The 17,568-nt window shown below is 35.2% G+C and overlaps 1 protein-coding gene across 1 annotated transcript in view; it reads left to right on the forward strand.

Moving 5' to 3' along the window:
* Window positions 1–4,646: 4,646 nt before the first annotated feature.
* Window positions 4,647–17,568, forward strand: part of LOC108665285 — a 36,365-nt gene continuing 23,443 nt past the window's right edge. The window contains exons 1-7 of the mRNA XM_047882670.1: window positions 4,647–4,684; window positions 5,069–5,262; window positions 8,463–8,738; window positions 9,080–9,214; window positions 9,556–9,710; window positions 14,058–14,238; window positions 14,896–15,026. Coding sequence (XP_047738626.1) covers window positions 4,647–4,684; window positions 5,069–5,262; window positions 8,463–8,738; window positions 9,080–9,214; window positions 9,556–9,710; window positions 14,058–14,238; window positions 14,896–15,026 — 1,110 coding nt within the window. The remainder of the gene's footprint in view (window positions 4,685–5,068; window positions 5,263–8,462; window positions 8,739–9,079; window positions 9,215–9,555; window positions 9,711–14,057; window positions 14,239–14,895; window positions 15,027–17,568) is intronic.

A 17,568-nucleotide genomic window follows, 5' to 3' on the forward strand; every position in this document is an offset into this window, starting at 1 on the left:
AAAATATGAAATTTTTGAGCGAGAACAAGGAAAAGTAGTTCAGGACAATATTCGTCAATTAGTAACAATTATATAAATCCTGACATTAGTCGCTAGGGATGTTCAACTTTATTACGAAAACTGCATCATTCTCCTGTGAGAAACTATGTCCAGAAAATGAAACAAGTGCAAATTATTAACTAGTATAACGAGAATGGATAGAAAAATTGAAGTTCATGAACGAGGTGATCTTAAAAGAACAATGCGATGATTGTATATATTGTTCTAAGTGAACCTTGTATGATTGGCGCTGCAATTGCAACAAGTTCAACAGCGTTACCGGATTAGAGACAAAAAAGTGTGTCCATGTTGGAACAAGCCTTTCTTGAGAGCCCACAATCAACCTCGCTAATTAATCTTACGCAAGACAAATTTGAGTTGAAGAAGAATTGTCAATAGGCAGTATGGTAACATCATGAACGAGACTAGATGTTTCTCATAGCAGCCTTCCACTTATAGAGAAATATCAAAAAGGTTGCTATACTTCTTCTTCTTTTAAATCTATAACCGAATTAATTTATACTGTAAAATTAGCTAGAATTTAACTTGATAATGGAATTATAATCGAATTTATTTATACTGTCGAATTAGCTAGAATTTAGCTAGATAATGGAACTAAGTGTATCAGAAGAGTTGCATGCTGCAACGCACAACTGAAATATCCGACTAGCCAGTGGAGGCCATCGAGAAAGAAATCATTTTCAAGGGCTTCTTTATTAATCAAAGCAGAGCATCTTCCTTTCAATTTGAAAAAGACGAAGAATAAATCATCATGTTGATATTTTCTGTGATGGTAGAAGGTTGATGAAGGTTGATTTGCTCGACACTAATATCTTACTAATATCTTACTAATACTAATATTCTTATTAGTGTATATATATAATATTAGCTCGACACTAATATACAATACACTAATATCTTGTAGTTAGACATGATAATTCCAGAAAGCTCATTGGTTGCTCATCCTTTTCCAATAATGTCCTGTATATAAAATTTTCGTAATTGACCATTGTGGCTTTTCCGGTAGTTGTACCATGTAATTTTTACCCCCAGTAAGTTCTTGAACCAGTCGCAATTTCAGCTCCGAATACCAAAGTATAACTTAGATTTTTAAATAAATTCATCGCATTGTAGTTTGGAGACACTCATTACATTTTTTGCTTTTTGTTTCTCATCAAGGCCTGATATTTTAAGCAATATGATATATTATTTTATTTCTTCATCCAGTTTCACTGAAGGGGTTGGTTGATACAATTTTTAAAATTGATGAATATTGTCTGACTAATATTGTCGTTTTTGTATTTAGCTAATAATGTATTTAACTGCCTTTCCATGTTCTCGCTGTGGAATATTTATGGAATATTATTCTCGCCCCAGTGGAATATTTGTAATATTCTCTCACAAATGTTGCAAGGTTCACCAAACACCTAACTCTAAACATCATTACCTGTTATCCTCTAAGATGTGCTAAAAAGCAGCTGTATAAGGTTTAGGTGGCATTATTTAACAAGAGCATCATCTCTACCTAACAACACATTTATCAATAAGCGTTGAATTAAATAAAGATGTTATACATGCACTAAATAATATATAAATTTTGTAATAGAGTGCAACATATAACATACAGCCACCTACAGACACACAAGCACCCGTAACATGCTCAGGTCCAGGAGGGATCAAAGTCCAGGTGGGAGAAGGGGAGTGCGACCATGCCACACAATAGTATGCGTATAGTATGCGTATTTTTTAAATGATTCATTTATATTCATTTAGCAATAAGACCTCAATCTCTAAAATTGAACGCTAAAGACAATATCCGCTTAATATCCCTTATGTGCAGAATTTATTTAAAGGCTTTACGATAACTCCAGAAATTGTCTGTTTAAAAAATCCTTTGAAGGAGATTAATTTGCTGGTGTCATGACGTACACAATCCTATATGCAGCGATGTCAAAATCCACCAGCAGATATAAAAACATATAGTAATTATAACTTTATAAATTTCATTCAATTTTTCAAATATACGCTACAGAAAACTAGAAAGCACAAAGTCAATTAAAGCCACAATCAATACATTGTTAGATGTATTAAAGCTTATCATGGATTCCTAATTTTATTCAAGATTTTACTCAGCAATATTTAAGCCATTAAAGTATTCATCGATAGCCATTATAGAGCCCTTATGATAATTGGATTGAAGAAACTCTTTTTACTGAAATTAATTCTCGAGAGATCTTCTTGATAGATTACTGCGAATACCGCGTCAGGAAATTATTTATTGCCGGGAAACTGCATAAGAAATATTTTAAATATCTATTGACTCTAAATATATAGGAAGCATACTCCAGTGGCAATTAGTAATAGAAACTCGCAATTGAAATTAAATGCACAATTGTGGAAGAAGGTCTTTGTTGAAAACTAAATATAGCTTACAAGCTTGAATAAGGCATGTTAATGTTATTTGATGTTCTATGATTCGTTATAATTCAGAAAATGGCTTGAAATTTTTATTTTTACAAAAACATTTGATAAAATACAGACAAATCTGTTGTAAGGTAAGTCACAAATATTTCGCCACATGTTAAAGTTTTTATGTAAATTTTGAATTTAAGGCAAGGAATCGCATATTTCGTTTTATGGAATCACATAGTTTCTAAAATGGAATATTTTAGAAACTTTCAAGGAACACAGATGAATTTCGATTGCGCTAAAATTCATTTGCCTTTCATTTTGCTTATTTTGGAAAAATATTTAGAGAAATATTTTCTGTCTAGCTTCTGACACAACTAAAATTTTACAAGCAAACTTTGAAACCGGAAACAGTCTTTGTAACTTTGAAACTCGCCAAAAGCAACTAAAGTTTTCGTATGCGATTCGATGAAATTGGAAATACATAAACGACGATATCTTTCCGAGGGCAGCAGAAGCAGGAGCAACCATCAGAATTGGTTTCAATTCAAAGCTCGGACACAAAAAGGAATGAGAGTTCACGAAAGGAGCTTTCTGAGGGCAAAACTCTTTATCAGACTGGCGTGGTAAACACGCCATGACAATGGGAGCCATTGAGCATTGCGGACCATGCGGACGGTTCCATTGAAGACCTTTACGGTGCGGTAAGGAGTGTCGAGCATCTAAGTTATTGTTAGGGGTCCCCCAGTGCAGAAATAACATCGGCGATATACGGGCAACGAGCCTATAGTCGGAATAACATCAGGGATATGGGAAGGGGACCGTACCGTGCAAATGGAAGCGCTATGAAATTGCCGGGACCGGAATGCGCTACCTAAACACGTGCTTTATTGTAGTGAGGAAGGCCGCAATATGTGTCACGAGGACCTTTTTAGATACGTGAGAAGAGGTCACATGCTTTTATAATACACAATAAAATGATTCATTTGAATCAAAGCCCGTAAATTCTCTAGAAGTATATAAACTACCAATATTAATATAATGAAGTATGTGTTCGAGCTCAAATTCGACAGTCTTGTCCTTATTTCTTTTAAATGAGCCTGGAATGCGACTTAATGCTGACATTTCCATGATATAATAGATATTCATTCAATTTCTTATTCACCTTCAAGTTATAAAAAAATTTATCAAGGAGATTTTTAGGTTTCCCTAGTCTTATCATAATAATAATTACATGAAACCAGAAGAAATAATATGCGTTTAAAAATTACTTTTTAAAGACAACACTTCTAAAGAATGCAGTGTCTCCGATGTTACACATCTACAATGAATTTCTAATTTTATTTCCATATATTAAAAAAATATTAACATTTTTTCAATATATGAAAAAATTTAAATTTTCAAAATTATTTATTGTGGCAATTAATACATGCAATGTCTCAGACTTTACGCAAGTGTGCAAAATTTCAGATCGATTGGACATGTATAAGTGTGTTAAATATCGATGATAAGATTTGTGTTAGACAAAATTATTTTTTCAAATTTTTTAATATTAAGAAAATGTATTTTTTTATTTTTTTATTCTTTTTTTTTTTTTTGTCAATTGATTCATTCATTGTCTACAACTTTATGTAAGTGTGCACAATTTCAGATCAATATGAAAGGTAAAAGTATTTTAATTTTGATTATAAGATTTGTAGCAGACAGACAAACAAACAGACAAGAAGTAAAGTTAAAGAGAAGTGTTGTAAAAATAAAATGGTTACACTTATTTATACACTTCAAAAATTTTATGCCTAGTTTTATTTAGTTGACAAGATCAACAGTATCGTACAGCAAAAAGTGATCGCCCAAGTCTGCCGTATTCGCTACGTAAACTAATAAGATTTCCACCTTTTTTCAAGTTGCGTTAGACCTTTGCCAAAATTTCCGTGTTTTTTTTACCAATTTTTAACTTCAAACTCTCATGCATGTGGGTCAATCGATTTTAACCAATTTCATGAGACTCGAATATGATAATTTTCCGGCTGATTCACTTGACAAAATTGAACCTGCAAAACCTACGCATTTCCCATATTGTAGGGACCGTTGCGTTCGTCAAAGCTAACTGGTCAAACCCTAAATGGTCCTTGATAACCTTATAAGCCGGGACACACGTCATACTAAGGCCCGGCTCTATCAGTCGATCGAAGCTTAACATGGTTACGCTACCTCGAGACGATGACAAGGACCGATTGTTCTCTATTATCTTGCGATAACCGCAGCTGGAAACTGTTTTAGTCTTCAGACACTTTGATGCCTAAAATATGCTATGCAAATTATGAATATTCCTCGTGTTGTAAACTCGAATAAACATATTTGGTACACATGAGTTTTATTTAAATATGGTAACTTGTAAGCGCTAAACCAGCCTGAAGGGGTAACGTGTTCCGACGCATGATCCACTATTCCGACAAAAATCATGTATCGTTTTCCCGTAGTTTGTTTGCGAAGGTAAAATAAGCTCTTTTCACTATCTTGTCTCAGTTTCTCTATCATTTCATCATGAAATGGTCTCATGTCAGAGTTTTAATTGTTGCAGAACCAAAATTTTACAACAACTCCTGTAAATGTTTTGCAGCTACGATGCACGCAGTGGAGCAGCAGTGCACTGGAAAAATGCAAGTCTGTACGACAACCGAGTGGTGTTTTTACCTGCGCGTTCCGTGCTTGTGCTCTCCAAGATTAAAGCGTCGGATGAAGTTACCTACACGTGTCGACTGGACTTTAAAATCAGCCCAACACTCACCTATAAAGTCAACCTCACCGTCATTGGTGAGTATTGTGATTTGTTAAATCAAAATTTTAGAACTTCGTCAGATTCGTTACAGGGTAAACTGAAATTTTGTAAAGTAGTTTGTAGGAATTTATAAAGTTTATGGAACATATTTGCTTGCTAGGCAAAGCTTTTGCTATTATGTAATCAATAGTAGGCTAATATAGAGATCTTCTAACGCTATATTTCGAATACGATTAAAGATTCTTTCAATTCAAGTAAAAAAATACAGAGTAGTAATCAAGTATCAATACAGAGTAAAAAAATTTATTGAGGTTCTGTTTCTATTTCCACATATTTTAAAATATAAAAAGCTTAAATTCTCTTGATAAATTAATATGCTTGGAAAAATTAACTAAACTAAATCTTATAATCATTTTCTAACTAAATCTTATAATCATTGTCAATAAAAATCTTCACAATAAATACTTCTTATTTCATAAGTTTTCTAGATTCTTGCATCGACCAGTTTTAATTTTTGTAAGTTGTCGAATGTCAAAATTTCGCATTAATGATTTTTCAAACCCATTATTCCATCTTTTCAAACTTGGAAGATATTTAAGGAGCTGAAAAAAATATTTAGGACAGAATGTGACAAAATTTTAAATTTAATAATTAATTTACTACTGTCTCTATCCAGTCTTACTCTATAAACCGGGCAAATTTCTAGTTTATTTTACAATGTTTCTTTTCGTTTATATAATGCCATTCACTAAAAGTTTATTGGTCGTTTACCAAATTATATATTTGTTAGAGTTTTTTATTTTTAAACAACATATCTCCCATTTCTTTAGTTTAGAACTCTTCACTTCTTTGAAAATGCAATGTAATTTGCTTTAGGTTATGTTCAAATGACACGAAACTTCCCGAAAACACTGATTGCTACGAATTTGCAATATGAACGAGACTGAATATCACGTCAAGAAAAAGACAATCACGAGATTCTTTGCAACATTTCCTGCACGAAATTGTAAGGAATTGGGATCCAATTAGCGCGAGTTTCCCAACGACGAAAACATAAGCAGATTACATTTCCAAAATTGCGCAATACAAAAATATTGTTAAAAAATTCTCGGAAATTTTGAAGTCTAAATATGAAGCGTGAGTTTCAAAATATTGAAGAGCAAGATTGAGCGAGATTCCTACTCAAATATGTAGGCGCAATCAGGCTTGATGGATGAGCAGCGTATCATGTCAATTGTAACTACCTAACGGCCTCCATTCTTTGTGCTGGTGACAGCAACACGAACCATCAAGTTCATCACTGCAATCATGCTGATTGAGGATCAATCTATACTTCGTTTCATCATAGTTTGTTTTATTCTCGTCTTTTGAAGCCTTCCTGTTTAACCTCTTTTCTTGGTTATTTTGTTCTATTTCGCCTACCGCTGTCCGCTCATTGTCTTAATCTTCCTGTGTTCTAAGAGTATCAATAAATTTATATAATATCTTTAGAAAAACTGAGAAAATAATTATTACATCTATATTGAATCATATTTTCGTATCAAACATATTTCCTAATGAATTGAATATTTTCTTAACGCACGATTCACAAATCATATAGTTAAAAAGAAGTTAAAGGTAAAGTCATGTAAGTTAAAAAGAAGTAAAAAACCTATGAAAATTATTCAGTCGCGTGAAAAGCACACCAATTAAGACGATAAATGAAGAATGGCAAATTACTGCGCAGAGGGAGGAAAAAATAATGGCATCTGCTTAGAAATTCATAACTCAGTCGCCAGTACTGCAAGCATGACTGGACTGACGCAATGTAGTAACAGAATCATCAATATTCTAATGCAGTTAAAATGGTAATATCAGTTATAGAAAATACTTCAAGAGGAAATTAATTAATTAAAGAGGAACGTTATTCTGGGCAGGAAAATGAATTATTCTTCATGAACCCAGTTATTGAACTTCACAACGGGAAAAAATAATGCGCGTGGAACCTTAAACAACACGCATGCATCAGTGAAATAATTGGTTTTCTTCTCAGTACCGCATACAAAATTTTTTGATGGATAATGAAGTCGAGAATGAAAATTATAATTCATGCCTTTTAATTCTTTAAATGATTTAATACAAACTCAATCGAACATTAGAGCTTAAATTTTAAAATTAAAAAAAAATTCAAAGACAAACTTATATAATTTAAACCAGAACTGCAATTAATGAGAACTGTACATATTGTATATAAATATTTTTAATCTGCATTAATCCATTTTACGGAAAGCGTGAGCTGTGCTTGTACGAGCAATTGAATTAGAAATCCTAATTTATCAAAATTTAAAATCATTTAAGTCGGAAATTTAAAATTTTTATTAAATTTAGAGAAGAGGTAGAATTGAGGTTCGTTAAAAGGCGGAGAAGGAGGTTGATCGAGAGCGGAAAACGTTGTTCTTCGCCCGGTGGAGTACATCGAGCGATAGAATCTCTCAAGAAAATTCTCGTCTGATTACAATTGCGTAATATATGGCAGAAATGCCATGTCTGCGTGTATCCACAACACTCCCTTGCAAAAAAAGTTGTAACAAAGATAATCCGGCTTATTTCAATTTCAGAAAATGTTTATTTAAATGGACCTACATCAACAAACAAAAAATACTGAATGAATATGGACAATTTTAATTACATTATTAAAAATAGCAAATTAAGTACGTAAATCATTTGTGAAAAGAATGTAGCGAATGAATTGAACACAATGGCAGTACCTCCGTAACCAATGTCTCGCTATCCACGATAGCAATACTTCAGTACCGTACTAAATGCCACCTCAACACCTCAGCATCTTGTTGACTATAAGCAGGCAAGTCCTGGAAAAAATATAACTCAGTACTCACTGCAGTGAGTGACAGAGAGCGCATTTTCTCGTCGACAAAAACGTGAAGTCACGGACGGACAGACAGGCAGACAGACGGACGGACATGACGAGCACAATAGGGCATTTTTAGCTCATTTTCTCATTTATGAAAAAAATGCACTATCGCATTTTTTCCGTCTGGCCGTCCGTCTGTCCGTCCGTCTGTCCGTCTGTCTGTTCGTCTGTCTGTCCGTCCGTGACTTCACGTTTTCGTCGACGAGAAAATGCGCTCTCTGTCACTCACTGCAGTGAGTACTGGGTTATTTTTTTTCCATAGAGGAGAAAATGCTCTAAAAATTATCCACAAAAGGTGTAATCTAAGAATATTAATGTTTCCAGTGCCACCGCGTGAGCTCGTCATCCTGTCGACAGCGAGCACGACAATCACAAATAACAGCGTGGGACCGCTCGTAGAAGGCTCGTCTTTGACTCTAATTTGCCAGAGCAAAGGCGGGACGCCCGACCCCAGAGTGCTGTGGTTTGACCAAAACGACCAGCTTGCTGAGGGCGTCTCACGCAACCTCAGGCGACAAACTGTTTCTACGCAGATGATCGCTTACAACGTCTCTCAAGCCCTTAGTTTGTCACCTAGAGGATCTTATGAGGCGATTAGCAGTAAGTTTTTGGTTGTCTGTTCAAAAAAATGTTTGATGGTAGGTTGAAAAGACGTTCTCCTTATTCTGTCATGAAGAAAAAAATTAATTCATCCTATGCATGCAGCTAGAGCTTGCTCGACGGTAGTAATTTATAGATTGATGGTTTTTAGTGGAACGAAATTGGTACTTAAAATATTTCGCTGGTACTCCTCTGCTCAAGCAGTAAACTATCTCTAAAAACTCATTTTCATATGAACTATAAGAGAAAATTGTAATAGTAGACAAAATTTTCCCAACATTTTTATGAGGAACTGCGATCCGTGACTGAAATACCAATTTTCTTGCTTTTACCTTTGCAAGAGGACTCTGTTGTACGCAACACGTTGGTACTCGAGCCCTTACAACGTTCAGATCACAACCGTACCTTGACGTGCGTGTCAACCAACACAAACCTCACCAACCCTATGGAGACGTCGGTTGTCGTCCATCTAAACGGTTAGAATAAAGTGTTGTTTTTGTCCATTTTAGAATGACAATTTTTCGTTTGAAGCGAGGTCTTGCATTTTTTATTTTTCATGTGAATAATAAAATAACATTTGCTCAGTGTGTTATTACCTCGCAAATTTTTGAGAAAGTGTCATACATATTTTGTGCTAGACGATACATGAAGCCGTCTTCAATTTATAAATGATACTGTATGAAAAATAATTCAACTAACTACATTTCCGCCATGAAAACTCTACTGTGCTTATAAAAAAAGTAAATAATGTATTTCACCTATAAACCTAATCAGTAAACTTGTATTCTATTATCGTGACTAAAAATTGTGCCCCCAGTTCCTCCGACCAGCGTAGAGATCGAGGGCCCGAAGGAGCCGCTAGTAGCCGGTCGGGTTTTCCTCTTCAGATGTCAGGCGCGCGACGCTCGGCCGCCGGCGACGCTCGACTGGTACCTCCGGGACCAAAAATTATCAAACTACAGCAAGAATTTGGTGAGTTAGACTTTCCAAATACCGGCAGCTGTCAATTTAAATATTTTGAAAATGTGATAAAAAAATTCCATCAATAATTTTATTTTGCACTATTTTCAAGATAAACGTAAACTTCAATTAATGCCAGCTTGACAGTGAGCAATTCACTCTACTCTAGAGGATGGAGTGAATCACATTGGATGTTTGCATTATATTAAGAAAACAACTCCATCATAAACGTGTAAGTAAATTTTTAAAGAATGTTTGAGTAAAGGTTCGGAGGCTTGAGATAATCATCAATCTTACTCTACATATTGAATGTTACAAAATGTAAATTTTAAAGCTAGAAACAGGAGCATATTTTTATAAATTAGTTAAACAAAATTTATGAATTGTAAGATATGCATTTTTTGTTTCTGACGAGAAATTACTGCATGAATTTAGTTTTTAGCGCTGCCACAGATTTATCTGCGATAATATTAGGAGCCCTACCTCATAAATTTTCATTCTATTACCTATGAAGGTATTTCATGACGCACTGAGAGAAATACGACTTTTAGGAAACATTCACAGAACTTCAGTAACACTTGTAGTGAAGTGTTTGCTAGGTGCTGAAAGTTACATACTATATCACTAATTAAAAGGGCATTTGACGTAGCACGCTGTAACTACATGGTCGTAAATCGATATAGCGAAAAAGTTTCGGAGTCTATTGAATAGCAAACGCACAAAGAAGCCCTACTAAGAAGTTCCATAAGACTCCCAAACACCCGAAACAGTTGGCCATACTGCGCTCATCGTAAGGCAAAACTATAAAATTTCAGTTACCGCCGTGTTGGTATGGCTCCGTAAACAGTATGGTCATTCCACAGCGACTGCGGCGCTTCAAACGACATTTACGAAGGACGTTATGGCAGCACCGAGCTAGCCAGTCTAGTTTTTAGGACTCGGAATAACATTGAAAAGCCGGCGTTTTTTCTTCTTTTCCACAGAAATTTAAAGAAAACCTACCTGCATGCCTGCAGATTTCCAGGAAAAGGAAGTATAACTGTGTTTAAAAATTTTCAGGTAGGTACAAGATGCATTAACTTCGACTTCGTGATATAAATACATAATATAAATAAATAACCTGATTCACGACTTTTGAAGTGAAAGAAAAGGCTTTCAATTATTGGTATAAATCAAAACAATCTAGTCAGGATTCATTCTAGACGATTTCATATCATGCATGGTAAACTTCATTTGGTAAACGGTTTTGCTGAAACCCGACGTGATAGCAGTTTTCGAGAACGCTTCATATGCTCAAGATATCTGTGGAATGTTATCGTCTTAACGGGTTTCTCCAGTGAAATAGATTACTTTAAAGGTTTTCCTGCCGTACCTCAAATCCCATCACAATTTCATTTCTGCGCAACATCCCCAGCTATTCCTAGCAATGTAGCGATTTCACGAATATCTGTTGCAACATACGAGATCACGATGCTTAATTGACAACGAATCCCTTACTTAAAAGTATCAATGGATGGCAAGTTAGAAAGCATAATGTTTCAGGACACCTTCACTTATCGAAATATTCTACAACGTAACCTAACAGAGAATTTCTCGTGTAGAAGCGTCCCTAAACAAGTTATTTGTCAGAGGAAACATGCTCACCAGGACAGCTTTTTAAGGTAAATATCATTCAATTAAATCAAGAACCTACAAGCAAACTCACGATGTCGTTGGCGATCGACCATCCGGCGGCTGGTAAGAGGAGCGCTACCTTAACTGTTATTGCATTCCTCGGCCGTCTTAAGCAAAGCATGCCGCTCTGTATCTTCGAATGCTTCACTGCCGTGCCCGATATATCATTTGATGAACATCAGGAGAAATTCGATACATCTGCAACAAATTATTTTCGGGGATCCTTAGTTGAATTTTTTTTTTGAAATATTTTATCTTTAGTCTAAATGAATCGCAAGTTTAGTCCGAATGAATCGAAAGAACTGAAAGCAAAGGAAACGGGACGTAAATACATCATATCGTTTTCCAAACGTTTCGGAGACCAGCTCCAATATCATTTAAAAGTTGAGTTAACACACGAAACAAATTTAAATATATTTATTTATCAAATTCTGAAATTGTGAAACATGAAAAAACAAAAAATATCCTGCGATAGATAAGTTTTCACAATAAATAAAACACTAAATCAATAATATTTTAAGGAAGAACTCGAGAAAACTTTCAGGTTGTAGCTTATGTGCTTGAAAATATGTAATGAAGCCTTTCAGAACACCGGATTGATTTCGTAAATTTGTCACATTGTAATAAATAACTAGCGGAAATAAAAAAGTATAACCAAGAGGACACATTAATCTTTTATAGTAGCCCAATAATTATTATAATGTCCTTTATGAACAATTTCGAGAAATTATTTAATGCTAGCTACGGAATTTAATTTGATTTAATCTGCAATACGTGGACTAAATCACATGGACCAGTCATTGTAATTCAAAATGCCATAAATTGACAATTTGGAGGGACGGGCGATTATTCCAGATGACGTTTACCGGTCATCAAATAAACCGCGTTCACGTTCGTCAAAACCTGCATCTGAACGCAACATGTGAGACGCGCCCAAAAATTCATTTGCTTGATAAATGAATTTCATGTTATTGGCTGTGATGACACTCTTGCATATGGATGCTTCAGATTTGACTATGACTTCATAAGTAAATGGAGGGCCAAAGTTTCCGTGTCAGAGTTTTTGGTTCTGAACCGCAAGTCACTGAATCCAATCAGCTTGTCATGCATAATTTAAATCCAATCAATGGCTTTCGTGCTTTGAAGATCGGCTATCCCAAATTTCGGCCCAATTATTGAATATCGCATAGGCTTCAAGGTCTGCTTATAGAGAAGCTCGATATTTACTAGAATCTACGGGCTTTTGTACATGTAAGGGCAGCTTTAAATTTGTATCAACGCTTCAAGTTCAAAATAAAATCAGATAAGCAAATCACTCAATTTATCGAAACATTTCAGTGCCAGCGATAGTTTTTTATTTTTTTTTTAAACATGTGTCTGATGATCCCGATTAGAAACATTCAGAATCCGAAACAAATTAGTCTCTTCTAATTTGGTGAGCCATAGAGCATTAACAACGCAATCTTCCATATAATTCATAATTAGACATTTCAGGCATAACTAGAGATCAATGTCAAACTAGACTGACATAACTAGAGTTCAATGTCAACAAATTCAAAACTAGAGTTTAATGTCAAACTAGATGGGCTTCTCTATGATGATCATGGCAGCGAAAAATTGCTCCATAATTAGCCGACTCGATTCTTGTCCGTCATTAGCGATCGGTTGAGGCCGAATAGCAAGACGACCCTTACAAATAGGCATCGATTTCACGTCCCAATTACCCGAAATATCAGAATTTGATCCCACATTTTTCATCGAGGCGCGTTTTCTCCGAACTCAGACGGTATTAGCATACAAATTACACTATTGCGGTATAGCTCTCATTGTATTGATAATCCTGGTAATGGTTGATCTCAATTGTCGCTCATAGATTGCATGAGTTGCCTCGAGATATATCATTAAGTATAATGTTCATAATTGAAGGCCCAGCTGATATTCCGGTCACAACAATTGCCGGTTAGCCTGGAGCCTCATTGAATTGTTTTTACTCTACTGGTAAAACGTCCTAATTGCATTTAATGTGTCTAACATAGATGTTGAAACTACGCAGTTGCACTATGTAATTTCGCTGCAGGCTGGGAAGTAAAAAGTACAATTTAGAGAAGCGTATTGCACCCTCGCTCATGCTCAGAGAAGTTTATGGTAAGAGTAACAGCGCAGTTTGGGCTCAGAATAAAAGCATTTGAGCTATGGGAATGGTCTATAATAATAAATACGGATGAAATAGAAAACAACTTAAATTACCGTCATTTGAAAACTATATTGTCCTTTTACATTAATGAACATTTTTTTTCCTTCCGATTACAAATTGAACTATTAACGCACTAAAATATCTACTCTGAATATCATAAGGGAGCGCAGTTATTTATCATTTTTATAAGTTCACATTTATGCGCGTTATTGCTAATGCAACAGCGTGACATTTATTCTGGTATTCCTCTTGTTATGTATAGTTTTTACTATTACTTTGCTAACCTTTGTTTCCTTTCCGCGTCCATCGCTTTCACACGTCTACATTACAGAGCGAAAGTCGAACCCAATTCACGCCGTCTTAGCAGTTCATTGTAACAAAGTTGTCAGGTTTTACAAGAGCGCCGTAATCTTACAAACAAGGCACACGAGGCAACAACAAATTCCTAAACATTGGCTTAAGTTGTGATATTTTTGTGTCATCTCCGTCAGGCGCCACAAACCAGAATGGAGTCGCTGCAAGAGGGTACTCGTGAAGATGCTTCTGTCGACTCCAGTGTTTTGTGGTTCATGCCTGAGAGGAAACATCACGGACTGCCTTTAGCATGCGTGGCAAGCCAAGAAGATCGCAGGCTAAAGCCTGTCACCGCAAGTAAACGGCTTGAAGTTTACTGTGAGTATACATAACTCGGATGGAGAGGTTCTTTTGGGGTTCTCAAAACGGTGAAGGTAGTGTGAGGAGCTTTTATTATTAAACGGAAAAACTTTTTGCGCATTATATCATAAAACTCAGAGAAATATGGTTATTCTGAGTCTCGGTCTATCTAGTCATGAACGTATAAAATTTGCTACAAAAATAAACGTGATTGTGGAGTCACATAAGACAAAATTTTACTTATTTGGGGCCACGGTATGGGTGTTATCTTCTAAATTACTCTACTTAAAGTCCAATACAACTTCAAATTTAACAATGACGTAAACTGCCTATAAAAATTCTTCTCAAATTTGATGCAATTCTTCAACACATTATGTATGGGCTGCTGCCAATTGATAGAAACTTTTTTTTCATTCATTAATAAAAAAATTTGTCAGTTTTCATTTACTTCCCTTCAAACTAGACCAACTTGAGAGCGCCGTTTCAATATCCTGTTTTCCCATAAGGTCTTAATTTTATGGCTTTTGTGGGCGTTTTCGATCTCAGTTTGTTAGTAATGCATTGCGGTAAACCCAAACTAAGCCTTCATATCTCGCTCTTTATCATTCTTCCATTTTCGCTGTAATTGCCTCCCGAGAATCTAATCGAAAATAAACAAGATTTTCTGAATTTAAGATCCTCCTAGCGCGGTACTCAAACCCGGACGCTCCGTGAACCTCTCTGCGATAGAAGAGGGAGACGATCTCTACGTGGAGTGTGTGGTCGACGCCAGTCCTCCAGCTTACAAAATCGTGTGGTACCATCAGGTAAGTAGTTCATTTCGAGTGAAAAGTTTATGCTTTGATAATAGTAATTGATCAATGTTTTTTCATTCAAATTAAAAGAATGAAGAAGATGTCATCCTCTTCATCCATCTTCATCCAAAGAATTGGATGAAGATGAAATGAAATAATAGCAATGGAACTTAGCCACCAGCTCAATACTCAGAGGTCGGTGTAGCGACATGTTTTTGAGCGAGATTTTGTCGATCAACGTGGTATTATTTAAATTCAAGGACGAATTGCTAAAGATAATATATAAATAATAGCAATGAAACTTAACCACCAACTCAGAAGTCAGAGGTCGGTGTTGCTTCATTTATGGGCATAATTACTACGTTGAATATAGCTGCAATTTTAAGTTTTTAAATGAATTGTAATTATTCGCCCATGTAATTGTAATTGTAATTATTAGCCGTGTAATTGTAATGAATTAATTATTAGCCCTTGTGAAATATGTATGTGCTTTTTTAAGTAATTCATAATTTTGGATTGTGTATCTTATATTGGATTGCCAAAATCGCAATTTTTGTTACACTTGAAATTAAAATGCTGGGAACGTAGTTTGTAGTGAGCTCGAGGCGCACTGCGATGCGAGTGGCACAAACTTTCATAAAAACCAGCGACCGGAGCTGTACTCGCTGCAAAATCAGCAGCTGGAAACCCCTCAGAAAAACAGCTTGCGAGGGCTTTATTAAAAGTCAGCTGTCCGAAGCGATCCCCAGTGACGGTATTATTTTTGCATGAGGCTCGTGTCAAGCGATGCTCAAGAGAAGTGTAAAAGTGTTGTTGTCGAGTGAGAGGCGAGGCTCAAACTTAGGTTTTCGAGATAAAGTAAGCTCATATTTCCCAAGTTATTCGGAACTTTCTCTGTCAGAAGTTTTAGTATGGACAGATTATTCATTGAATAACAGACGAGATTGTCCAATACAAATTTTTTTATTCGCGAGGATCAGCTCATATTGATCTCGCCTGGACGAAATGGGAAATAAAGTTTAACAACTAAAGATATAGTGGACATTTAAATTTGTTAAAATGATCTGTTACAAATGCAAAGTCAACACATTCATTATAATCTATTTAAAAGCCATCAAGACGATTATCAATATTTGAAGGAATTAATGCAAATTACTCTCTCTCTCGACAACTTGTAATGAGAAAATAAAATTGGGCAAGATAAATAACCGACATGAATAAGAAAATCGGAGAGCAATGTGCCTGAAAATCACAGCACGCATCAATAAAAGATCGATATTGCCGTTAATTGGGCGGGAAGAAAACGATATCCTTGTAACCTGAAATGCAGACTCCTACGGTAGCATCCTTCTCTGTTTTAAGGATATGAGATTTGCTTATTTAATTAGAGTTGAAATTTATGACACCTCTAATTGCTATAAAATGGTCGAGGTTTGTCAATTGCATTTAGTTTTCCTAATAATGTCGTACAATTCTTAAGCTCTAATCCTCAGATTGGCATGTATTGTGACAGAGTCACATTATAGTAGGGTAAAATACTGAAATTAATTTATATGGAGTTAAATAGTAAATATTTATCTCTGTTGTTCAAAGTTCAATACCATGCATCAAAACTATAATAAACTGTCTATGCATTGAAGATAGAATAATTTGTATCACTTTATACTGACAAAAAGAAAGCTTATTTCAATAAATCCACCTTTCCTTCATCGGATTTCAGTTTATAGTTAATGTCTGAACAAAACAATTCTGTGGTCGAATTTAGCAAAAAGCGATCGTTTAAATTGAAGTAGCACGATTTTTGGGCCGAATAGATATTTGTTAAAAATTATAATTCTAGGTGAAACATGATTGAATAGGAATGGAAGTATTCGATATTGAGTCATTACATTTAATTGGAAGAATTATATTTCAAACTAACCAAATTTGAACCTAGGGCACGATATTTAAGGTTATTAGAAAGTACATTGTTGAAGAAATAAGCTGAAAGAAAGAACACTTCTTTATATTTCCTTTCAACAGTTTCTAATGTTCTTGTTTTACTAACGCTGAATAGATCATTTAGGATATTAGGGAAGCAATGGGAGACAATTATTTTAATAAATTGTAGACGTATCATTAACGCCATTTTATCAGTTCATAATACAGTCTTAGAAAGAAATTGCGTTCGGCAACGATTAATCGTACGTATTTAGTCCGTAATAAACAACAGATAATTAATAACAATAATTAAGAGTAAGGTAGAGTTGAAGCCTCCATTTTGGTTCATAAATTGCCGTAATAATGTCAAATGCAACGGTGAGCGCGGCGACTCAAATTGAGGCGATTATGAACAAGGCAAGCGCTTGGTAGGATCAGACACTAAAATATAGTGCCTTTGCGATTCAGATTTACCAGGTTAAAGCCAGTGATTTGAATGGTGTGGAGACTTCCATGAGCGAGAAAAGTTGAAATTTCCATGACACTTTTGGAGGTAGCTTGCACTGTGCAAATTAAATTGTCTGAAAATTTTTGAAAAAATTGTGTACCTGAGGAAGATATTTACAGATGATGT

This window comes from Hyalella azteca, unplaced genomic scaffold (assembly GCF_000764305.2).
Source record: "Hyalella azteca isolate HAZT.00-mixed unplaced genomic scaffold, Hazt_2.0.2 contig10999, whole genome shotgun sequence".
Taxonomy (NCBI): domain Eukaryota; kingdom Metazoa; phylum Arthropoda; class Malacostraca; order Amphipoda; family Hyalellidae; genus Hyalella; species Hyalella azteca.